Raw genomic sequence first — 22896 nt, forward strand, 5'->3', positions numbered from 1 at the left:
TTGTCATCACCCTGGCTCCCCAGGCAGGAAGCCAGGATTCTCTGGGGGAACTGCCCCCCATCTGCCCATGAAACTCTAGCCAAGTTCCAGCCCTCCTTACAACCTCAGCTCTGTAACCAGCGCCACGACAGAGCAGGGGGCATCTCAGCATTCATTGTGTTTCACCCTCAAGAGGTCAGGCAAACACTATGCATTTCAGCAAAACATTCTCTTATTTTATTTTTATCTCAGCAAATGTTCTCATTTGGCACCTGCCTGGCATCAGACCAAAGACCTCAGGCTGACTAACGTGGGCTGAAGTCATTTGCAAACTTCTCATTTGTAGGTCTCAAGTCCTGTGAGCATCAGAGCACCTGTTCCTCTCTGGTCCCTTAAGGAGGCCTACATCTGTCTCAGGTGCACTAACAGCGCCGGCCACAAGGTGGTGGGAAAGTCGCGATACTGCAAACTGCTGGGACAGGAAGCCGAGCAGCACCATGAAAACAAGTTCTTTTCTCCAGCGACAGTTCTCCAGGTAGGGTCCCAATCATGCTTATTCAACATATTCCTGTCTGCCTGGGTTGGAATGAAGAAAGGGCTCTCCTCCCCAGTAGCACAGAGGAGAAGACACAAGCTGGTTTACAACTTTTTAGAGCTCAAGCATCTAAGGAAGTCTTGTCTGAAGGGATGGGGTTAGTTAGCTCTCAGGTCAGTGCTGCTGGCCAGAGGACCCCCCGAGTCCAGCTTTGCAGCCTTTGCATGGGGGTACTTTCCCAGGATCCATGAAAATACTCAAGAGTCCATCAGGACATTTTACTTGTATGCAGTTTCCAACTGTCAGATGAGTTCAGGACTGTCTGGCCTGGGGCCCTTCTTAGGATCTCAATCCAGGATTAGCTATTCAAAGCATGAAATAAGAGAGAATACATTTTAAAGATCAAGGCTGCTCTTTTTAGCCCTGCTGAGGAAACAATTTGAGATATGATTTGTATAGAGAAAACTGGGCGCTCAGCAGGGCACAAGCTGGCTTTCAGACCCAGACTTCTCCTCTGATGCGGCAGAAGAGGGTCCTCAGGTTGGGGTCCAGCATGTCCTCTGCGAGGCTAGTTGACCCGGCAGGCGCGAATCATGAGCAGCTGTAGGAGAATGAAAACCGGAGACGTGATCAGGCCGAACCAGAGCTCCCGAGTCTGCTCCACCAGCTTCTGGCACAACAACATCTCGAAGACAAACTTGAGGCTAAGAACCGTGAGGACCCAGAAAAGGCGGAGCACGGCCAGACGCTTCTCTCCGTCCTGGAAGAGGCGCACGGAGACGATAGTAGTGAAGTAGGTACTGAGCCCGTCAGCAGCGAAGAAGGGCACGAACACGTTCCACCAGGAGAGGCCGGGAGCCAGGCCGTCCACACGCAGGGCCAGCAGCACGGAGAACACCAACAGGGCCAGCAGGTGCACAAAGATCTCGAAGGTAGCGAAGCCCAGCCACTGCACCAGCTCCCGGAGCGAGAAAAGCATCGCGCCGGTTGAGCGCGGGCCAGGGCCCGGCCGAGCGTCCCACCCGCCGGGCTGCGCCTCCACTCCCCACGGGCCTCACTGGCACCTGCCGCCGTCGCAGCCGCGGCGTGCGAGAGGCAGGGAGCGACCTCGCCTGCCCCGGCCTTCGGCCCCGGCGCGCCGCCGATCCCCCGGCCCCGGCCCGGGACCCAGCACTGGCCGCCAGCGGACGCCCGCCTTGTTCGGACGCCATGCCCCGCCGGGCGCGGCCCAAAGGCGTCACTTCCGGTCAATGCCGGAAGTCGGAAGTCGGAGCCGGGGCCGGCCGCCGGGGCCTGTGGGAGTTGCTTGCTGGGAGGGTCCCTGAATGCAGGGCTCTCTGGGGCGAGCCCCGATGCCGAGCCCGCGACTTCTGGTGCTCTTCGGCAGCCAGACAGGCACAGCCCAGGATGTATCGGAGAGGCTGGGCCGCGAGGCTCGGCGCCGGCGGCTCGGCTGCCGGGTGCAGGCCCTGGACTCCTACCCGGTGGTGAGGGCTCCCTGGGCCTCGGAGGGGAGACCGAGCAGACCCGGGCCGCCGGCCCTTAAAGTCCTCGACCTCAGGGAGCCGCGTTTTGTCTGAGAGCAGGCCCTTCCATTACGGCGGATTTAGGGGACGGGGAAGGTGGGAACAGCGGACAGCGTAGCACATGGAGGAGGGGGCAAGGTAGGCGGGTGGAGCCTGAAAGAGAGAAGGCATCCCGGCGCTCGCGGGTGTGCGCGGAGTCCCTTTGCCCCGTCACCCTATGTGAAGGAGAGGGAGCCAGGCTGCTGGGAGGATGCCTGGCCGTTACAGCCTGAGGCCTTACATGTGTGTTTTTCTGTTGAGGTGAATCTGATTAATGAGCCCCTGGTGATATTTGTTTGTGCAACTACAGGCCAAGGAGACCCCCCTGACAACATGAAGGTAAGGCTGACCTGAGGTGGCTATCTCTCTCGGGAGCTCAGATCCCCATTTTCATTGCCTAGGAAGAAGCACAATAAACAGATGCCCTCCTGTGGCTGCTGCACATTAACTGTGGATTTGGGAGGATATCTTTGGGTGGAGCTGGGGGCCCTGGTTGTCCTCCCTAATAAACTCTTCCCAGGCCACCATTTTAAGCTTTCCTATTTTTTCAGGCCTATATATAAATCTGGTATGGGTCTTGTGTGTATTTCAAAACTGTTTGACCTTTAGGGGACATTCTTCAATTCTTTGACCATCTTTTGAGCACATACTGTATTTTAAGCGTAATCTAGTGCTAGGAATCCAGCTATGAATGCAGTAATCACATAACTATCCTTGTGGAGCCCAAAATATAGTAAAAGCAAGAGTTTAACAGGCAGTTACAACGCCAGGAAATACTTGCTGCTGGGGAAAGTGTTGTGTGTTAGGGGAGCATTAATAAGGGCTGTCTAGCCCAATCTGGGGCTTCAGGGAGAGCTTTCTGGAAGAAAGGAGTGTAGATTAAGTCCTGAAGGATAAGTGGGGGCTTGCCAGGGACCAGGAAAGAGGGAGCAGCCTCTGGGAAGAACAGAAGGTCACTGAGGATGGTCGAGCCTAGGAGTGAATTGAGATTGGAGGGGAGAAGATAGGCAGGAAGTCAGGCCCCATCCCAAGGAGCCCTGCCGCCACAGCGAGGCAGATGGACTTGAAAGGAAGGCCCCCAGAATCCATGGAGTGACACAGTCATGTTCGTAAGTTCTAGCAGAATCAGCACTTGTCTGCAGTGGGGGAACAGGTTGTAGGAGAGCAAGAGCAACACCAGGGGGGTACACAATGCAGTCAAGAGCCTGGCGTTGCGAGCCAGGATTGTGGCAGAGCAGAGAAAAGCGGACACATTCCAGAGACATTAAGAAAGTAGAATTGCCACCAGAAATTGACATGCTGTAACTTACTACACTTCAATTAAAAAAAAAAAGGAAGAAGAAGAAGGAGACGGTAGAATTGCTAGGACATGGAATCCCATCTCTGAGATGAGAAAGGAGGTGGATTCAAGACAGGAATTTGGGCTCAGGTACTGGGGTTGGGGGGTAGTTCTGTGCACAGAAATAAGAGTAAGGAGGGTGAGGTGCCTAGAAGTGGTCCAGGTGGAGATGCACAGTGTGGGTCTGGAGCTCCGGTGAGGATCCTGGGTGGAGGGAGATGTTGCAGTGACCAAAATATGGAGGTGTGACAAAGGAAGCTCCTCCCTCCCCCAGGACAGGCCATCCTAACCACTCGGGGCGTGGAAGGCGGGGAAAAGCCCTGAAGGGAGGAAAGCAGCCCAGCGGTAGGAAGGCGAAGCACACCATCTCCAAGGTCAAGGGCAGAGAGGTGACTGTTTCGAGAGGATGGGAACAAAGTAAGACATGTCCTAAGAGGCTTGGTGGAGTTTATTAGCAAAAGGAACTGTGACCTCAGAAGAGAAGCTTTGAAGAACATGTACACATTAAACAGTTCAAAAAAGGTACTGGCTGTGAATGGGGCTAGGGTGTTAAATAGAAGGTATTTATGAGACAGAGGAACTCAGGTGGGTTTAAGTGGTGGTTAGGGGAAGGGAAGCAGATAAATGAATGGAACCAGAGTGGGGATGAGGTGGGAGACCCTGCACAGGCAGGAGGGGTCTCTGTAGACAGGAAGAGGGACAGGAGAGGAGGCAAGTCTGGGGAGATCACAGGCAGGAGGATGGTAGATGCCCAGGACGCAGGGCATGGGGGCAGGTGGGGTGTGAAGACCTCCATCAGGTCAGCGGGCTGGGCAGTCAGGGCAGAGGTGCAGACTTGACATCAGAAGCCAACAGCACAAAGGTAGTGACAGTCACCCCGGTCGAGGGTGGCTAAAGCAGAGTAGAGTGTGGGGCTGGACCCCCATGGAGGTGATCAGGGTGGGGGCCCTCCCCCACACAGCATGGATCAGAGGCTCCTTCAAGAGGCTGCAGACCAGGGGCTCAGGGGCACAGTTCCTGCTGAAGGCCAGGCTCGGACTGGGCACACACTGAACAGGAAGCCCCCAGCCTCCTTGTCATGGCCCTCATAACACCGGCCAGGCGTGTCCTCCCAGGCAGCCAGAGGCCTGCCCCATCTCCCAGCCATGAAACCCAGTGGTGACAGGTCCGAACTTGGAGTCTCCCTTCAGCTTCTTCAGCAGAAAGGCCACAAAGAACCACCACACACTCTTCAAGGAAAGACCCCTGGGAAAGACAGAGACCAAGAGAAACACAGCAGAACCCAGAGGAGCGGAGGCAGAGTAGGCAGGATTCCACGTGTGAAGGGAGAGAGGTCTTGGGATAAAAACACAAGACTTGGATGAGTTGGAGCAGAGGAAACACCATTTAAAATAACAGATCAGAAGATGATGTTGAGAAATTCTCCCAGAAAGTGTAACAAAAAAGTAGGAAACAAGAAACATGATACCAGAGTTCCAGGACCCTTCCATAGCCTGAAAACAGGAAGAGGAGCAGGGAGAGAATTATCAAGGAAAGTAGCAAAACTGAAGGACAGAGGGGTCTGCAGCCCGAGAGCCCGCCGTGTGCCCAGGAAGGGCCTGCCGTGAGCAGAGCTCCCAGTGACTCACGTCGAATGTGGGCTTCAGCTGTTGGGGACAGAGAGTGCCCAGGTGACTGGTGGAGGACAGAGCAGGGCACAGAGGGATACTGGCTTCTTAGCAGCACCGCCCATCTGGACCAGCTCGGAGCAAACCTTGGGTTCTTGAGGAAGATGACTTCAGCCTAATGTGTGCCCCAGCGGTCTGCTGGTCAGTGTGCAGGGAGGGTCCAGGCATCTTCAGACATAAGATCCCTTCTCAGGAGGCGTCCTGGAGGGGCTCTGCAGCCCTCAGGAAACAGGGTCTCAGCAGGAGTGAGCAGGGAGTCTCGGGAGGCAGAGTGGGCATGGTCCCCAGCAGTGGCCTGTGCACCAAGGTCTTGAGGAGCCCAGGGTGCAGTCAACGGCCGGTGGCCGGAGTCGTGCCGACCGGGCCTCTGTCCAGTGAGGCAGGAGGCCTAAGGGAGGTGGGCTATGAGGCGAAGTCGGGACCGAACGCAGGGGCCAGCGTCTCAGGGCTCAGATGCCCACAGGCCGAAGGCGAAGTGGGGCTGTATTTCAGAAGCGCCTCTGTAGGCCCTCAGGGAGGCCAGGGCAGGGTGTGGAATGAGACACGCTGCAGCAGGGGCCGCCCAGTGCATGACCCTATGGTCAGGGAAGGAGAGGGCTTGGACCTCGGGGGGTCTGGTGTCAGGTCCCCTGGGATGGCTAGACGCATGGAGGTGGGGTTTCCCTGGGAGAGGGGACAGGTGTGGACCTCAGCCAGCACTCGGGTCAAGCGGGAGCCCTGGGGGTGGAGAGCGCATCCAGAGTAGCCTGATGGTAGCTCAGGGCCTGGGAGAGGAGTTCCAAAGGAGAGAAAATTCCGCTGATTGGGGGGAAGTGAGGACCAAAGACGGGCCTCGGTGGCTGACCTGTCAGGCCAGAGGTTGTGGAAGGCTGGCAGCTGAGAGCTGCTCAGGCCCTGGGGGAGCTGCCTCAGGGTAGGTGTTCCCTCGGAGGGAGGCGGAGCACAGGCCACGGTGGCCTGGCTGGTGAAGGCCCTGCAGCCTGCAGCCTCCTCCTGGCGCCCTCTGCCCAGGACAGAGCGGCGCCCGGTTCTGTGCTGGTGGCTCTGGGGCAGCTCGCTTCTCCTTTGCCAACTTCTGCCTTTTTCCAAGTTTCTTTCCACTGTGATAGAATAAAAAAAAGTCCTGTTTAATGACAAAGCCACTCAGGAGCAGGAGAGCGGTGCCCTGGGATGGTCCAGGAGGCAGCCCCTCTCCCTGCCTGGGCCCTGGCGGCACAGAGCCAGCCTGGAACATGGTGTCTTCTGGCTCTAGAACTTCTGGAGGTTCATCTTCCGGAGGAGCCTGCCGGCGGCCTCCCTCTGCCACATGGACTTCGCCGTCCTGGGCCTCGGGGACTCCTCTTATGCCAGGTGAGTTGGGGCAGGCCAGCTGCTGGCCAGCGGGGCCTGTGCTCAGGCTCAGGGACAAGGTGTCCTGGCACCCCCAGGGCTCCCCCTAGATTTTGGGATGTGACCCTGGCCACGTGTCCTAGTCCCACAGACACTCCCTGGTGGGCACCTCCTCCACGGCCAGAGGCCCTGCGGCACACACAGGAAGCTGGCAGGGCAGCAGTGAGGGGGCCTGGCTTTGGGCCATACCTTCCAGGGCAGGAGGTGATGTCTGGGACGGGACGTCCAGGATCTCAGCCAGTGTTACCTGTCAGTATGTGACTGAGGGCAACAAAGGCCCACCTGGCTCTCCCCCTTCTTTTATAAAAGCCTTTCCCGAGATACTTGGGCTCACAGAGGGCACAGAGAACACACAGTGACGTGTGAACAGGCAGTGGCCACTAGAGACCCCAGGCCCTGGAAGCCCCCACCCCCAGTTCCCTGTGCATGGCCACATGACTGCCCGCCTTTGTGTTTCTTTTTTCCTTTTAACGTTTTCATGACACACCTGTGTCCTAAGCAGAGATCGTATCGTGCGTTATTTCCCAGAGAAATTCTGAGGACTCTGTGTTCTCGGGGCATTAAGTCTCCCAAGCACAGGCTGAGGGAGGGGGCAGACGCAGCATGAGGCCTGAGGGCACCAAGATGAACGGGACAGAAAATGGGTGGCATCCTGACCCTCGCCTGTGGGGCGTTTTGGAACTCTATTCTGTGCGTAATGGAGACATCCATCGTCACCACTGGTGCGCGCACCCACGGGAGGGGTAGGAGGCCCTCTTGCTGACAGTGTCCCCAGGAGGAGCTGTCATTCAGGGAGTGACCCCAGGAAGACATAGGACCCCCCACCACGTGCAGCAAGCTAAGCACTTTCCTTCCGCCCCAGCCGGGCGCCCAGGCCAACACCGTTCTCCATCTCGTCATAGGTTCAACTTTGTGGCCAAGAAACTGTACCGACGGCTGCTGCAGCTCGGAGGCAGCGCCCTCCTGCCTGTCTGCCTGGGCGATGACCAGCACGAGCTGGGGTGAGTGTGGGTACGCCCTCCCACAGACCCGCCGTGAACAGGGTCCCCAGACTGGCGTGTTCATACTTTCTGCAGGCCGGATGCCACCATCGACCCCTGGCTGCACAACCTGTGGGAGAAGGTGCTGGGGCCATACCCTGTGCCCCTTGACCCACCTGGAGTCCCGTAAGTGTGAGCCATGGGTCAGCGCTGCAAGCTGGGCCTGGCCTCAGGGGCTCCCGAGGTGCCACTCCTCCAGGTCTGACAGGTGTCCGCCCTCCTCACAGCTGGCCCTCCAAGTTCACCCTGCAGTTCCTTCAGGAGGCCCCCAGGACCTGCTCTGAGGAGCTGCGTGTGGCCAGGACAGACCCTCAGGGACCCCCTTCAGAGCTACAGCCGTTCCTGGCACCCATGGTCGCCAACCAGAGGGTCACAGGACCCTCGCACTTCCAGGATGTTCGGCTGATCGAGTTTGACATCGCAGGCTCTGGGCTCAGGTGAGGGTCTGTCCTGGGGCCTGTGGAGGGCACAGCCGAGGCAAGGGGGACTGTGGTCCGGGGTTTAGCAGATCCTCTCCCAAAGCAGGTACTCAGCAGGGCAGAGAGGGGAGACAGAGGCCAGGGATGGGAGGACCCCCCCACTGTCATCCCGCCCCCCCCCAACACTTGCTTCCCTCCTCTGCAGTTTCTCCAGAGCTCTCAGCGCCCTCCTCCCACAAGCAGGCCCTCCCCAAGCCCTCGGTGTCCTTCCCACACCCTCTGGCTGCTTTCCCACACAGCTTTGCGGCCGGGGACGTGGTGCTGATCCAACCTGAGAACGCGGCCAGCCACATCCGGCAGTTCTGCCAGGTGCTGGGCCTGGAACCTGACCAGCACTTCACTCTGCAGCCCCGGGAGCCAGGTGAGCCCCAGCCGCCGCCACCCTTGCCCCCTCTCTGCCTTCCCCCATGTCCCCCGCCCACCTTGTTTCCTTCACCCATGTCCCTGGCCCCCACGGCCTCCGTTCCCTGCTGCAGATGTCCCCTGCCCCAAGTGGCTGCCCCAGCCCTGCTCCGTGCAGTGCCTCGTGTCCCGGTACTTGGACATCACCAGCGTGCCCCGCCGCTCCTTCTTTGAGCTCCTGGCCTGTCTGTCCCCCCACGAGCGGGAGCGGGAGAAGCTGCTAGAGTTCAGCTCTGCCCAAGGCCACGAGGAGCTGCACAGCTACTGCACCCGGCCCCGCAGGAACATCCTCGAGGTGTGGACAGGGGCTGGCGGGCGGGCCTGGGCTCTGGGCCATAGCTGCGTGCAGCCATGTTGGCCGCAGCCCTCCTGAGGCTGTCTCTGCCCAGGTGCTGTGCGACTTCCCACACACGGCTGGCGCCATCCCCCCAGACTACCTGTTGGACCTCATCCCCCCAATCCGGCCACGGGCCTTCTCTGTTGCCTCCTCTCAGCTGGTGAGGAGCTGGCCTCCGGGGAGCTGGGGCTGGGGCATCCCTGTTGGGCGGCAGGACCCGGCGTGCAGGCAGTGAGCTGCCCACAACCCTCAGTGTCTCCCGGGGACCCTGCCTGAGTGAAGTGCCTGGAGCCTGAAGCCAGGGCAGCAGGCAGGGGGAGCCCAGTGGGGTAGGGCACCCACTGTCCCCTCCCCCAGGCTCACCCCTCGAGGCTGCAGATCCTCGTGGCCGTGGTGCAGTACCAGACACGCCTCAAGGAGCCCCGCCGGGGCCTCTGCTCCTCCTGGCTGGCATCCCTGGACCCTGGGCAAGGTGACCCTAGCTCTCTGCAGGTCTGGGGCTGGGCCCTGCGCCTCCAAGCTCTTCATGCCACCTCCCTCCCCCAAAAGGACCTGTCCGGGTGCCCCTGTGGGTGCAGCCTGGAGGCCTGACGTTCCCGCAGACGCCAGACATACCTGTGATCATGGTAGGGCCTGGCACTGGTGTGGCCCCCTTCCGAGCTGCCATCCAGGAGCGTGTGGCCCGGGGTCAGACTGGTGAGCGCACAATCTGGGGTGGGGAGGAGGCCCGGCTGAGCCCTGAGGACCCAAGTCCAGGCTCGAGGGCCCCCTCAACCCCGTCCCATGCTTCCCCAGGAAACATCTTGTTTTTTGGCTGCCGCCGGCGGGACCAAGACTTCTACTGGGAGGCCGAGTGGAAGGAGCTGGAGAAGCAGGGCTGCCTGACTCTTGTCACAGCCTTCTCCCGGGAGCAGGTTGGGGTGTAGGGGGTGGGGGCAGGGGGAGGGGTCGCAGGAGGATCACAGACTCACTTCCCCACCCCCTGCCCCACAGGAGCAGAAGGTGTACGTGCAGCACCGGCTCCGGGAGCTGGGGCCGCTGGTGTGGGAGCTACTGGACCGCCAGGGGGCCCACTTCTACCTGGCTGGGTGAGTCCTGGCTGTGGGTTGTGGGTGGGAATCTGTCCTCCCGGGACCCGGTCACACTGAGCCCTATCCTGCCTGTCCCTCCAGCAACGCCAAGTACATGCCGGCAGATGTGTCAGACGCCCTGATGTCCATCATCCAGGAGGAGGGCGGACTCTCTGGCCCTGACACGGCCGCCTACCTGGCCCGGCTCCAGCGGACACTGCGTTTCCAGATGGAGACGTGGGCCTGAGGAGTCGTCCTGCTGGCCGTGGCCACTCCCGCCACTGGTCTCAGGGGGGCCCCGTCTGATCCCAGCCGGAGGACTGTCAGCTCTTCTGCACAGACCACCTGCACTACAGCTGACTCAGCTCCCACCCTCACCCTGACCCTGCTACCTGTCCACCACCCAGCCTACCCCTACTCCATGGCTCCAAGTCTGCCCCTCCCCTACTTCTAGGGTTCCTGGGTCCTGGTCAGGTTGGCGCCCTGGGCTGCACCACCCCACCCAGAGCTTAGGACCTGAGCGGCCGGAGGAGGCCCCCAGCAGCACACCCCTTCGTCGCCCTGTTCCAGGACAGACCCCACAATAAATGATGGCCTCTGGGTGGCTGCTTCCCACCTGCTCCTCCTGGTGTTGTCAGGGTCCTCAGGTGGGAGGTGGGCCCACAGCTCACTGCATGGGAATAGCCCACCCAGGGTGGGCACAAGTATACTGCCGCTCAGCCAGGCGCTTTGGTGCCTGATTCTGACGTGCTGGGGTCCAGCTGTTTGCCCACCTTATACAGGCTCCGCTCTGGCCCCTACAGCCAAGCAGCGGGAGGCCTGAGGCACCAGGCCAGGGTGCTCCAACCCACGGGCCCCAAAACAGAGGCCCTGGGCCCTGGGCCGGGAGGGGCGTGGCCCAAGATGGGGTGCCAGTGGGAGTGGAGTCCCCGCCCCTGGGAGGGGAATTTTTGTTGAAGAAGTTGGGCGGGCCTACGCACCCTGCCTCCACCTAGAATCTGGCTGGCTGGCTGGCTGGCTGGCTGGCTGGCAGTCACTCCCTGACACACAGATCCCCAAACCTGGGGCGGGGCTGGGGCAGATCCTGTTGGGGACGGAACGTAGGGCCTAGGAGCTGGCCCAGGAGCTGGGGACTAAGTGAAGTTCACGTTGAGTGAGGCCCGAAGCCAGGAGGAGGCGGCCATTGCTGTAAGGTCAGTGCCAGACCCTGCCCCAGAGGGCCACACTGAACTTCATGGCCCTACCCACCCCCATCGCAGCCCTGGAGTCCCCGCCCACCCATCCTGACTCCTGCCCTGGGGCTGCCACCCCTGAACTGTGCCCTAGGGCCCCCACTCATGGCCCCACTGACCTCAGCTCTGGGCTCACCGGTCCGCCTTCGGCCTCTCTGGGCCCTGAGCACCTGGATTCACTGTGCCAGGTGCTGGCAGACGACGGGTCAGACAGCAGGGCCCCTGCGAACCTCCATGGTGCCAGGATTCTGGACAGTGAACCCCTGCTGGGGGCAGCAGTCATAGACTGCCCCTGGGCCCCCACAGAGGACGGGGACGAAGACAAGGAGGAGCAGGCCGGGGAGCAGGGGGAGGAGGAGGAGTGTCCCGTCTGCACAGAGCCCTACCGGTCCGGCGAGCACCAGCTGGCCCTGCTGAACTGCGGTCACAACCTGTGTGCAGGCTGCCTGCACCGGCTGCTGGGCGCGGCCCCCAGTGCCGACCTGGGCCGGGTGCGCTGCCCGCTGTGTCGCCAGAAAACACCCATGCTTGAGTGGGAGATCTGCCGGCTGCAGGAGGAGCTGCTGCAGGCCGACGGGCCCCAGCGCCCCGCACCCGCTGCTCCCCTCGGGCCCCTCCTCCAGGGCCCCGGGCCCTGGGCCTGCCTAGAGCACCGCTACCAGCTGCGCTTCCTGACGAGGCCCCTAGGCGGCCGAGGCTGCCTGCCCTTCCTGCCCTGCCCGCCCTGCCTGGGTGCCTGGCTCTGGGCCCTGCGGGAACGAGGGCCCTGCGCCCGCCGCATGGCGCTGCTGGGCTTGCTAGCCCTCGAGCTGCTGGGGCTGCTGCTCATCTTCACGCCGCTCATGCTGCTGGGGCTGCTCTTCGTGCTGCTGGACGGCTCCGGCCGCTGAGAAGAGCCCGCCAGGTCTGCCACCAGCACGGCCTGGGCTTGAGGTAGCCGTGGCCACCAACGGATGGGAGGCCCAGACTGGCCCAGCCCCTGGAGCCGTGGGGCCTGGGGAGCATTGTGCGCTGAGGCCTGATGGCCAGGCTGAAGAACCCAAGGTCGATCAGGGCACTAACTTTCAACCCAGACCCAAGGCTCGGACCCAGGGCCACCCGGAAGCCTCTGACCCAGCCGGAGACTCCACACTGCCCTGCTGCCCAGACGCTAGCCAGTGGTGCCTAAGGACAGCACCAGAGGAGGTCTGTGACCAGGGCCCAAAGTGCCCTTCGAGGGACAGGCCCCATGCTGACACTGGGCTGTCCCCGCTCTCCAGCCTGGCCTGTCTGCAAGAGGGGCACAGACACCGCGGACACAAAAATGAACAGAGGCCTGGGTCAAGTGCTCGGAATGGGTGGGGCCCTCGGCAGGCACCAGCCCACGTTCCAGATGAGAGTCAAGTGTGTGTTCCAAGGTCAGGGTAGCCGAGGGGAGGGCCCCTGCTGCACAGGCCCGGCCCACAAAGGGCCTCCTCTGCCGCCGGGCTGGGGTCCAAGTGGCGGCCCTGAGCAGCCCCAGGGGTGGAGGAGAGTGGCAGCACATGCCCCTCAGCCACAAGGGACCAGGGCGGGCCCTGGGGCCGAAGGCACCCTCACTCCCCTACAGCCCCCCATGGCTGAGCCTGGGGCCTTTATTTGAGAGACAGACGCAGTCACAGCACCCCCCTCGTGGGCTCGTTGGTGGCACGCCGAGCCCTATGCCCAGCACAAGAGATGCTGTCAATAAACAGCTGCTCCTGACAGTGTCCTGAGTCCTTATCGTCATCACCCTGCCTCCACCAACCAGGCGACAGAGCCCCTTCCCCAAATCCAGGTTGTCTGAGTGCCAGACCCAGGGCCCTGGGGGCCTCACATCTGACAGTGACTGCAGCCAGCCTGTGTCCCAGCCTCGGCTCAGACTGGCCCGTAGGCCCTTCTCACACCACCTCAGAGGGCCAGGCGGGCACCAGGAGCCGGCTGGACGGAGCTGTCTGCCTATGGGCTGCACTCACGTTCAGCGGGCAGTACAGAGGAGATGGCCTCCCTTTGCCTGGCTGGGCCTGCTTTGCGCACCTGCCCACACAGTCCTGCCTGGTGCATACAAGCAGCTGGCTCTGTGCAGATGCACAGGGCCTTCACGCACACACGCACACAGTCAGGCCCAGCCCTCCCAAGCAGCACGCCTGGCCCAGCCTGGCCCCCAGCGAGCAGAGCAGGCCTACCCCCAAGCAGCACTGGGCCTTCCTCTGGCTGCTCCAGCGGGGACCCTGTCTGGGCGGTAGCCCTGGGTACCCACCCTGGCCCAGGCCCGTGCACAGACCAAGGCTTCAGTCCAGGGAACAAGGTGCAAACTTTGGCAAAGAGTTTTAATGGCAAAGTTGGCTGCGGCGACAATGCCACGCAGGTGGGGGCCAGAAGCTGTGGTGGGCAAGGGGTCAGCGGGCAACAGGGCAGGGCCAGATCCCTGAAGAAGCAGCGAGCGAGGACCGGTGGGCGGTGGGTGAGTGGGCACTACATGATGGAACAGGCAGACAGCGGGTTCCGCACGTGGCAGGTGCACGCGGCCCCACAGTACTGCCGGAAGGTCTGGTAGCAACTGCCCTCAGGCTCGCCCCCCCACTGGCCACCGGATGGGGCGGTCAGCGCCTCAGGTGGCAGGCGGCTCAGGATGGACGTGTTGACAGCCAGCGCAGCCAGGCCGTAGTCAGTGAACAGCACAGTCTCACGGCGGCAGGTGGGACAGGAGATGAACTTGTACTTGGGGCAAGACTCGTAGAGAATCTGCAGGCACTGCTCACACACAGAGTGCAGGCAAGACAGCACGCGGGGCCGCCGCTGAGTGACGTTGTACGTGTGGCCGCAGGTGGGGCACTCGAGAGGCTCACCCGCGGCTGGTGCCGCTGCTGCCGGGGCCCCTGAGGCAGCAGGGCCAGGCCGAATCACATACTGATTCACGATGACCTCGTCCGCGGGTGCCACTCGGGGGAAGCCCAGCTCCGCACTGCCCTTGCGGGACCGACGTGGCAGGGGTGGGGTACAGGGTGCCCCTTCCAAGGCAGGCATGTCCCCCCCACATGCCTGGTTGACGATGATCTCTGTGTCTGAGGGCCAGGCTCGCTTGGGTGCCAGAGCCGGGGTGGGCCGGGGTGCAGGTGGGAAGCAGGGGGCGGCCGCCTGCAGCTCGGGGAACTTCTCAGGGTGGACGATCTTCATGGCCTCCATCTTGAGGATGACATGGGGGCCCTTCAGGCAGGACATGAGGAACCCTGGCCAGCCACTGCCCGCCTCTGGCCCAGGGTCAGCCGGCATCCGGCTGTCTCCAGTCAGACTGGGTGTTCGGGTGGATGGGAGAGTTGGGTGGGGCCGGGGGGGAGGGGAGGGGGCAGCATCCTGGTCCCGCCAGGCCTGGTGGGGACCCTGGCCGCCCTGTGGACTCCTGGGGGTGGCTGGCAAGAACTTGGGGGGAAGGGCCCCCCCCAGTGGCCACAGTGGCTTCTCTGGTCCAGTCCTAGAAGGAGGAGAAAGGGGCGGGGGAGGGGGAGAGGAGCAGGGGCAGGGGGGCGTGGGAGGCTGCCCTGGGCTGGCAGTCGGGCCCAGGGGCTCACCCAGGGTCTCCAGTTGCCGAGGCTGGCGAGGGGGCGTTGGGGGGGGTCCCCCTGCAGCCGAGATCAGCAGTCCCGGGGCCGGGACATCCGGGCAGGCAGGGGCTAGGTGGGCCCCATGGCTCCAGGACAGGGCGCCCAGGGAAGGCAGCTAGCCTGAGCCCTGGTTGCGGAGGAAACCGGGCGGCGGTGGGAGCAGAGGAGAGGCCTGGACGAGGCCTGAGCTGCAGGTGAGAGACAGCGTGAGGGCAGCGCCCAGGCCCACCCTCATCCTGCACAAAAGACAGGGCGCCCGACCTCTGACCCTGACCCTCGCTGGACTCCGAACCCAGCCCCCTCCCCAACCCCCGCCCCCCAAGCCCGACCTCTGCCCAGGAGTGGGGGCCAGCGAGTGGCGACCCCGCGCTGTCCCGCCCCGCCCGCACTCACCTGCCCCAGCCTGGCGTCCCCCGGCCGCGCGCCGCCGCCGCAGAGGTTGTCTCAAAAGGCAGGCCCGGATGCGGCGCCCGCGCCTTGGCCCGGCGGCTCCGGAGGCTCAGGCGGCGACCTCGGGCGATGGCGTGGCCGCGGCGGCTCACGGGGGCGCGGGGCACGGGGCTCGGCGCGGCGGCGGCAGGTGCGTGCGGAGCGTGGCGCGCTCTGCGGCGGAGGCGCGGGGACCGCAGTGCGCGCGGCGCCCGCCCGCGCCCGCAGCGCCACCCCCTGTCTGGGGACCCGCGCGGGGTCCGCGGGGCGGGGCCAGTCTCTCAGCCGCCCCTCGATCCACCGCGGGCCTGGCGCCGGCTCTCGGGGTCGCCCTCCCCCTCCCCACACCCCCGCTGGCAGCGTGCGAGTCAGGACCCCCGCGGCGTCCCCACCTCCAGTCTCCCTAACCCCGTCCCTGCCTGGCTGACCCTGGGTCCTGGTCAAGACCCCCACCCCAGTTCTGGAGGGGAAATCCTGCTCTGAGGTCTCACAGTGCCAGAGGGAGGAAGGGAAGAAGAGAGTCCAGGGGTGGTCCCAGGAAAGCTGGTTCCCAGGACCCCACCCTGGGACTGCCTTGTGTCCCGCCAGAGAGTCACGGTCTCTGCTTGTCTTTCCACTTGGCCACCAGTGGGAATGCTTCCGGGGCTTTCTGGCTCACAGGTGCACCGGGGTGTTTCCAGCGCTGGCAGGCTCCAAGAGGGCAATGTGACCGTATGAGCATGAGCAGGGGTGGCATCGAGGGAGTAACAGTGGTTGGGAGCAAGCTCCCAGGGCAGGGCAGCTGGACAGATGGGTGGTGTGAGAGGTCTGCAGAAGGTCAGACAGTCGGTCAGGCCACCGTCGGCCAGCTCACAGAGGTCACGTACCTACACAGGGTGGGGTGGCCCTTTCTGGCATCTCGTCAGGGCAGCAAGTGCTGGGTTGTCACACAATTGTGTGCTAACCTGACCCCACCCAGCAGAGAGGCCCCATTCCTTTCTGCTTCCTCCTCAGGCCAGCCTCCCCAGCTCCCTTGGGATATACCCTCTGCCTGTGAGGAGCCCTCAAGTGAGAGGGAGAACATGCTGGCAACTACAGGGCAGGGGGCCAGGGCTGCAGGGGCCTCTAGAGTGCCTTTTCCTGACCTGCCAGGGCCACCATGTGGCATGCTGGCACTCCTCTGACTGGCACTGGGCCCTGCACCTGACTCTGAACAGCCCCAGCCTCTTCTGGCCACAGCTCCTCTCCTCTGTACAGTCCAAACTGCACCTGGCTAGAGACCTAGCTCCCAGTCCTGCAGAGCGGCAGAGCCCAGAGAGATCAGTGTTCCTGATGAAGGGGCCCACTTGGGCTGGAGAGGTAGCCCTCGCCCATAGCGTTTGAATTTGCGGCTCTTTGCAACCTCAGGCCTGTGCCTCAGTTTACTCCGCCATTCAGGGAGAGCAGGTGCCTGTGGGAGGGGCGGCGAGGGCCTTATGGGGCCCTGGCAGGAAGATAGGGCAACCGAGGCAGCCCCGGACAGCGGAGGGCCGGGGGTCCAGCCTCGGCCAAGGGCTTTGCTCATCTCATGCACACTCTGGGAACGCATTCAAAGTGGCACCGGCCACCAGGCCCTACTCCCTGACCGCGGCCCCGCCCCTAGGGATGAGGTCCAGCCCAATGCAAGCCTCCCGATCCGGGCGTTTCAGAGCTGGGCGGCCCAAGCCCATCCCGGACGGTCTGAGGCCAGCTGACCCCGAACCGGATCTTTGGGGCAACCGTCGAGCGCGGAGACTTCTGGGGAATAAAGTTCCCACCAGCCTCCTTCACCCCCAGCCCGATCTGTTTTGCGCATGCGCCAGCCTCCGCCTCTCAGCGAGGAGCAGAGTCTGTAGGGGTGGTGGGCGGGGTTTCCGGCGCCTGCGCAGTGGGCCTCTGTCGCCTTCCTTCTAAGTCCGGGTCTCCTGGCCCATTTCGCCCCGTATCCGGTGCCCCATCGGTAGAACTTGTGTCCAGACCGGTCTGACCGGCCCCACACAGGCCACTCTGATCACCTGGCCTCTGGGCCCCGTCTGGTTTGATCCCACCCTTCCTGGGGGTTCCCCCGCGAGCTCCACGGGTTAGGGGTGTGGGTCCAGGCCGCACCCCACTGCCCCGGTCGCCCCAGAGGGAGCTTACCAGTGCCAGGCCCAAACTCACGTGCTCACATCCACTGTCACCCCCGTCTACAGCGACCCTGTATGGCGCACGCTATGTGCCACCTTACAGATGAAGGTGGGAGGGGGTGCAAGGGCCAAGGACGGGGATGCTGAGGAGGGACTTGGGGCCCACGAGCCGACCGCAAAGGGAAACCGTAGTTTCTTGTATGAGCTAGAAGCGTCACTTGTGTATGAAGCCCATGTCGCCAATCTTAAGTACGTTTTATTGGCAAAAGTAAGTAAATCAAACATTTTTTATCAGTTAAAAAACAGCAAAGCTCCGCGCAGTCTGTTCACAAACACCTTGATCTCTGCCTGCGAGGTCGAAGCTGTGAGTGACAGTGGGCACCTCTTCCTTCTGCTTCAAAGCAGGGGCTTTGAGGTGTGTGAGTGTTGCCCGGGGACCCCAGACAACCTGCAGGCCTGGACTCTGCGGGCCTGACCTCCGCGGGCCTGACCCCAGTGACCTGCAATCCAGGAGGGCCAGGACATGCCCCAGATGCGTTGAGTCTGAGTCACCCCGAATGGCAATGTCCCTCAGAGCCCAGGCCTTGGCCACCACCCATCTGAAAAAGGAAGGGTGGGTGGGCACTGTGCTGGAAGAGCTGGGCCTCCTGGGATCTTGGGAACCCCGTCTGGGAGCCCCGCCCATGGCCCCGCCCCTCCCCAGTAGGGAAAAGGCAGCAGCCAGTCCCTCAGCTCACAGACACTGGGACCTGGCCCAGAGGACAAGAGGACTCCTTGCTACCATCACCACTTCAGGTGAGTCCTGAGCTGAGGGGCTCCCCCGACCCACCCAGGACCAGCTTAGCTGCATCTTCCAGCCTCCCCCACCCCAACCCAGCTCCATCGCAAGGCACTGCCTCTCAGGGAAGGCAGAGGACCCCTGGGGCACAGCTGGGAGACACTCGCCTCCTTGCACGTGCACTGACACACAGGCCTTGAACACTCTTGGCATTTCCACAGCCTCTGCCACCCCTGCCAGGCTGGGCCATGGACCCCCACGACATGATGGTCAAGAACCCGTATGCCCACATCAGCATCCCGCGGGCTCACCTGAGGCCTGACCTGGGGCAGCAGCTGGAGGCGGCTCCATTCTCCTCAGAGTCGCAGCCTGTGCCTCTGGGGCCCTGCACCCTGGAACCCGCCAAGGAGGCCCCAGGGCCCAAGGGGGCCAAGGGGGCCACCTCCATCCAGGGCCAGCAGGCCTGGCAGCCACCCGGCAACCCCTACAGCAGTGGGCAGCGCCCAGCAGGACTGACATATGCGGACCTGCCGCCAGTTGGGCGCGGCGATGACATCGCTCACCACTGCTGCTGCTGTCCCTGCTGCTCCTGCTGCCACTGCCCCCGCTTCTGCCGCTGCCACAGCTGCTGCTGCGTCGTCTCCTAGCCTGGCCCCCGCCAGGCCGTGGGGCCTGCCGCTGGACCCCTGGCACAGCAGCCGGGCTGGCCTCTGCTCAGGCGACCACAGTGGTGCCCAGACTGTTGGGACAGCCACTGGGACAGTCATGGGCATTGGCCGCACCCCACCCTGGCCAGGGGCACCTACTTGCCAAGAAGGCTAACATCTCAGCTCATGCCCCCAAAACAGAGCCCTGAGTGCCGGCTGCAGTGGCAGCCCTGGGGACACTCTTGACTACCCCTTCAAGGCCCAGGGCCCAGGCAATAAAGCAGAGTGAGCTTTGTTTCGGCGACTCTTCTCCCTTGCTGCTGCCCCTTTTGGGAGGGTTCCCAGGCTAGACATCACGGGCTGCCAGCTTCTACGGGACATTTGGGGGTGGGGAAGCCATTGTCTCCTGACCACCTAACCTGCACTGCAGGTCTCAGGTCTGCCCTGAGAAAAGCTGGACAGGCCTGGGTTTGAGCTGCACTGCGTTCCCCGGGCCAAGGCTGAGCCTGGGAGACAGGTCAGTCAGTGGGTCAGACAGCAGAAGGATGCTGTGCGTGGTCCTGGGTGGGTAGAGCCCAGGAGAAGCCTCCAGGAAGAGGACCAGGGTGGCGGCCAAGTGGTGGGAGGGACCAGCACTGGCAGGTTTCTGGGAGGGGTGCCCAGGCGGCCAGCACCAAGCCCTGCCCACCTGTGAGTCACTGCCCTACCTCAGCTGGGCATTTTTCTGGTTTCCCTCAAAACATCCAGTTTCTGAACAACTGCTGTGTGTGACTCCCTGCTGTCCTGCCTTTGGGGCCCGGGCTTCCTGGCGGGGTGGGCGAGTGGGCAAAGATGTGGGACCAGACCCGCCTCCCACCTGTCCAAGCAGCGTAGCACAACTGTGTCAGGGGACGTGGGAGGAGCTGAGCAGCTCGGCACCTGGGTGAGGCGAGGATGCTGGTGTGGAGTGTGAGCGGTGGGGGGGCGGCTCTGGGCACCCTTACATTTTTGGGGCCAGGCGGAGAAAGCTGGAGGAGGAAGCTGAGCTGGCCTTGCAGGAAGGACTGGTCCTGGTGCTGGCCCTCCTCTGACCCCTGGTGACTGGCCACATGGCAGGACCGGTCTCAGGTGTGGGCAGACACATCAGTGGCCTGACTGCAAAGGGACACAGGTATGCCAGGATCCAAGCCCCTGCCCTATGGCTGGCCCCTACAAGAAGATTGCCCTACTCAGGCCAGCCACAAAAACCCATCTGACCAGTCCAGGAGGCTGGGGACAGACTGCTGGGGTGCTAGGAATAAAGAGAGGGCCCCTCTGACCCCTGGCCTTCCCTAGCCGGGCAGAGAGGGTCCTGGAGGTCCTGACCCCGTCCCAACCCCTCCCCACACACCCTATTATCCTGTGCACACAGTCCTTGTAACTGGACTGGCCCAGGGGCTTTGGCCAGGTGGATGCTAGGGGCAGGCAGCCTCTGATGGGGGCGTCCAGGGCTTCCTATGGTGCCCTCCCTCTCAGGGAGTTTCTGGGTGGTCTGTGTGTGTGTGAGCGGGGATCTCCACACCAGTGCCTGAAGGCCTCCTTGGAGCCTTGTGGGGCTGGCCACTGCCCCATAATGGGAACACAACAGGCCCAGCCCAGGCAGGGACAAAGGCACTGGGACAAGTCCACAGGGACATGCACAAAGTGATTGAGCCACGGAGCAGCAGGACCCCTCAGGGCGCTGAACTGGTGGGAGTCCTGGCAGGCTTCCTGGAGAAAGTGATGCCTGAATTAAGAGCTTGAACTGAAAAACAAAAAGCTCTCCCATTGTTGGGGGTAGGGGTTAATGGGACACGAGTGAGCATGAGTGCGCGGGTTTTGGACAAGGTGAGAAAATGGGCAGTGTTGAGGGGCGACACTGAGGCCTGGGTGAGGGGTTAGTGGAGCGGGGTCTGAGCGTAGACGGGCGGGGCGGTTGGAATAGGGGGCACCTTATCTCCTGCTGAGTTGGTGGTGCCGATGGATCTAGTTGCAAGCTCTTTGTGGCTGAAAGGGGAGCCCATGTCTGCCCGCAGCCACCACCTGCCTCCCTGCTGACTGGTCTGTGCTCAACCAGTAACGCGAGCCCCAAGGAGGGAGCCGCAGGGCACCCTGGGTCCCCTCCACCCCACCCTGGCCACCCTCTGGCTGGGCATAGGCACCCAGCAGAGCGGATGCAGGTAAGAGAGGCCTGGGGCTCAGGCAGGCTGGGGTGGGTGGGTGGGGGCCGGAGATGGTGCGAACAGCAGGCCAGGATGCTGCCCAGCCAGCAGCCACGGGAACCCAGGCTGCACCCAGACCCTGGCGTCTGCTAGCCCCAGTGGCCACCACTCAGCCTCCAGGTCTGTGGAGGCCTGGGCTCCTGTCCTCTAGGGTGAGCTCCCGGTGCTGAGACCCAAACCATGTAGGGCACTTGCAGAGGCAGGGAGGGGGAACTGCATCTCTCCTGCATGCCTCCCCCAGGATGCTGCAGCCAGAGGGTCCCTGGGCCACTGAAGAGGGCACAGCCGCAGGGACCCCACGAGGTGACTGCATCATCTGCTACTCGGCCTATGACCTCGCTGGGCACCTGCCACGCCGCCTCTACTGTGGCCATACCTTCTGCCAGGCGTGTGTGCGGCGGCTTGACACGCCAGCCCACGAGCAGCGCTGGATCCCCTGCCCTCAGTGCCGCCAGAGCACGCCCACGCCCCGCGGAGGGGTGGCCATGCTGGACCTCGACCTGGCCGCCTTCCTGGCCGTCAAGGCGGAGTGGGAGCCGTCTCGCGTGGAACCCCAGCCACCCACACCCCTCAAAGGCAGCACTGCCATCACTCAGCAGCCGGCCGGGCTCTGCCCCAGCTTGGGCCCCCAGCCCCACTTCCCCCGGCCTAGATGCTGCTGCGGGAGCTGCAGCAGCCTCTGCTGGGCCCCCCTGGGCAGTCCTGAGGTCTGAGCTCCCGGCAGGGGAGCTGCTGCCTGCGCCAGGCCTGCCTCAGAACCTCTGACTGCGGCACGGGCAGCCGGGAGCAGCCTGGGAGCAGAGTGTCCTGGGTGCCACCCCTCGGGGGCCTAAGGCCTGTAGCTGTGCCCAGAGTACCAGGAGACTCTGCAGAGGCTGGAATCCCAGCCAGGATTCCCAGGCCCCTGTGTGCAGCAGAGGGTGGGGCACTGCCGTCAGAGTCTCGCCTGGACCAAATGCAGAGCATGGCTCCTGAAAGGATCTGATGGCCAGTCCCTGGGGTCTGGGCTGCAGGTCGGAGGGCCGGGGCCCAGAAAAGGCTAGTCCTGGTCATGTTGGAGCAGTTTCCCTCCTCAACGAAATGTCCCAGAGGTGTGAGCTGGCAGCGGAGGGAGGGCCACTTCCTTCACCTCTGGCCTGTGAGGCAGCCCTGTGAAGTTCATTCACTCGGCTGAGCTCACTGAGCTCCCACCGTGTGCCGGACGCTGGTTCGGGAGGGTCGTCTGCAGGCACAGTCACCGCTGTAAAAGGTGTCCAAGGAGCTCCAGGCCCAGCGAGGTGGGGACAGGCCCGAGATGGCACTGCTCAGAGCTGCCACCCACCCCCACGCTGGGCTCTCGGCTTCCTTCTACCTCCCAGTGGCCACCATGCAGACCGTGCAAGGGGAGCAGAGCAGGTGCCGGAGACTACGGATGCAGACACCCACCAACCCGGCTGCAACAGCCCCGCCCCCACACAGGAAGGAGCTGTCACTCAGGAGCCCTGGGAGGGCTGCTGGGCTGGGCCAGGGCAGTGGGTGGCAGGATGGGAGACACGGAAAAGAGAATGTGCTGAGAGGACACTCAGAAACCTCCTTCCAGGGGTCAAAGTCCTCTGGGCACAGCGGTCGGTGGGCAGCCAGCAAGGTGTTTGGAAGACTAGGCCTGAGACGGGGGTGCCCAGCTCCAGCAGGGGCAGGAAGGGGACTGACCGCAATAGGGGGCATCCCACAAGCAAGAGGGCCAGTCAGGTGTCAGCCGGGGAGAGAACAGGTTGGGCCAAGCCTTCTGGTCCAGGTGGGGTCCGGCAGTGGGCTGGGCAGCAATGAGGCCTGGGGAGGGGCCTCGCCCTCCCACTGGCAGACAGAGGCACGGCACCCATGAATGTGACCCTTGCTGGCCACCACTGGGGATGAGCCTGTTGGGAGCTCTGCCAGGGCCAGCCCTGCCCAAACCCAGACCTGAACTGGATGACCTCCGGGGCTGGTGCCCTCCCGGGTCACATGGAAAGGCCCGCCCTCCCCACCCACTTGGTGCCATCTGACCGGGGCAGGAAGACCACAATAAGGTCTGCAAGGCTCAGGGCAGAC

The 22896-nt window shown here is 63.1% G+C and overlaps 6 protein-coding genes across 12 annotated transcripts; 4 read left to right on the forward strand and 2 right to left on the reverse strand.

The window, feature by feature from the left end:
- Positions 1-193: 193 nt before the first annotated feature.
- Positions 194-1755, reverse strand: TMEM203 (transmembrane protein 203). The gene has a single exon (XM_010960598.3). The coding sequence runs from the start codon at positions 1491-1493 to the stop codon at positions 1083-1085; it is 411 nt and encodes a 136-aa protein (XP_010958900.1). The 5' UTR covers positions 1494-1755; the 3' UTR covers positions 194-1082.
- NDOR1 (NADPH dependent diflavin oxidoreductase 1) lies at positions 1755-10417 on the forward strand. Of its 4 annotated transcripts, none has more exons than XM_045520813.2 (14): positions 1755-2001; positions 2390-2418; positions 6338-6435; positions 7377-7475; positions 7551-7640; positions 7742-7951; positions 8233-8354; positions 8470-8690; positions 8785-8892; positions 9090-9204; positions 9282-9428; positions 9528-9646; positions 9726-9820; positions 9905-10417. In XM_045520813.2, the coding sequence occupies exons 2-14, from the start codon at positions 2413-2415 to the stop codon at positions 10047-10049; spliced, it is 1575 nt and encodes a 524-aa protein (XP_045376769.2). In that variant the 5' UTR covers positions 1755-2001; positions 2390-2412; the 3' UTR covers positions 10050-10417. The 4 variants fall into 4 exon arrangements, with proteins under 4 accessions (XP_045376769.2, XP_074218844.1, XP_045376768.2 ...); XM_074362743.1 differs by having other exon boundaries at positions 1764-2001; positions 2341-2418; XM_045520812.2 differs by having other exon boundaries at positions 1786-2178; positions 2341-2418.
- A 152-nt stretch (positions 10418-10569) lies between these two features.
- LOC141577528 (ring finger protein-like) lies at positions 10570-12756 on the forward strand. The gene has a single exon (XM_074362748.1). It carries the CDS (start codon positions 11037-11039, stop codon positions 11922-11924), a length of 888 nt encoding a protein of 295 aa, XP_074218849.1. The 5' UTR covers positions 10570-11036; the 3' UTR covers positions 11925-12756.
- A 579-nt stretch (positions 12757-13335) lies between these two features.
- On the reverse strand, positions 13336-15779 carry RNF208 (ring finger protein 208). 3 transcript variants are annotated; one of them, XM_074362751.1, is made up of 3 exons: positions 15027-15532; positions 14601-14821; positions 13336-14217 (listed from the first exon to the last, which is right to left on the reverse strand). In XM_074362751.1, exon 3 carries the CDS (start codon positions 14215-14217, stop codon positions 13507-13509), a length of 711 nt encoding a protein of 236 aa, XP_074218852.1. In that variant the 5' UTR covers positions 14601-14821; positions 15027-15532; the 3' UTR covers positions 13336-13506. The 3 variants fall into 3 exon arrangements, with proteins under 3 accessions (XP_074218852.1, XP_074218851.1, XP_074218850.1); XM_074362750.1 differs by lacking the exon at positions 15027-15532 and adding an exon at positions 15554-15779 and having other exon boundaries at positions 13336-14821; XM_074362749.1 differs by having other exon boundaries at positions 13336-14821.
- Positions 15780-17797: 2018 nt separating this feature from the next.
- CYSRT1 (cysteine rich tail 1) lies at positions 17798-18905 on the forward strand. Its single transcript, XM_045520818.2, has 2 exons — positions 17798-17980; positions 18185-18905. Exon 2 carries the CDS (start codon positions 18212-18214, stop codon positions 18608-18610), a length of 399 nt encoding a protein of 132 aa, XP_045376774.2. The 5' UTR covers positions 17798-17980; positions 18185-18211; the 3' UTR covers positions 18611-18905.
- A 153-nt stretch (positions 18906-19058) lies between these two features.
- Positions 19059-21550, forward strand: RNF224 (ring finger protein 224). 2 transcript variants are annotated; one of them, XM_074362752.1, is made up of 2 exons: positions 19059-20787; positions 21071-21550. In XM_074362752.1, exon 2 carries the CDS (start codon positions 21072-21074, stop codon positions 21540-21542), a length of 471 nt encoding a protein of 156 aa, XP_074218853.1. In that variant the 5' UTR covers positions 19059-20787; position 21071; the 3' UTR covers positions 21543-21550. The 2 variants fall into 2 exon arrangements, with proteins under 2 accessions (XP_074218853.1, XP_074218854.1); XM_074362753.1 differs by having other exon boundaries at positions 19059-19760; positions 20644-21550.
- Positions 21551-22896: the final 1346 nt, after the last annotated feature.

The sequence above is a fragment of the Camelus bactrianus genome, chromosome 4 (genome assembly GCF_048773025.1).
Source record: "Camelus bactrianus isolate YW-2024 breed Bactrian camel chromosome 4, ASM4877302v1, whole genome shotgun sequence".
NCBI classification, from domain to species: Eukaryota; Metazoa; Chordata; class Mammalia; order Artiodactyla; family Camelidae; genus Camelus; species Camelus bactrianus.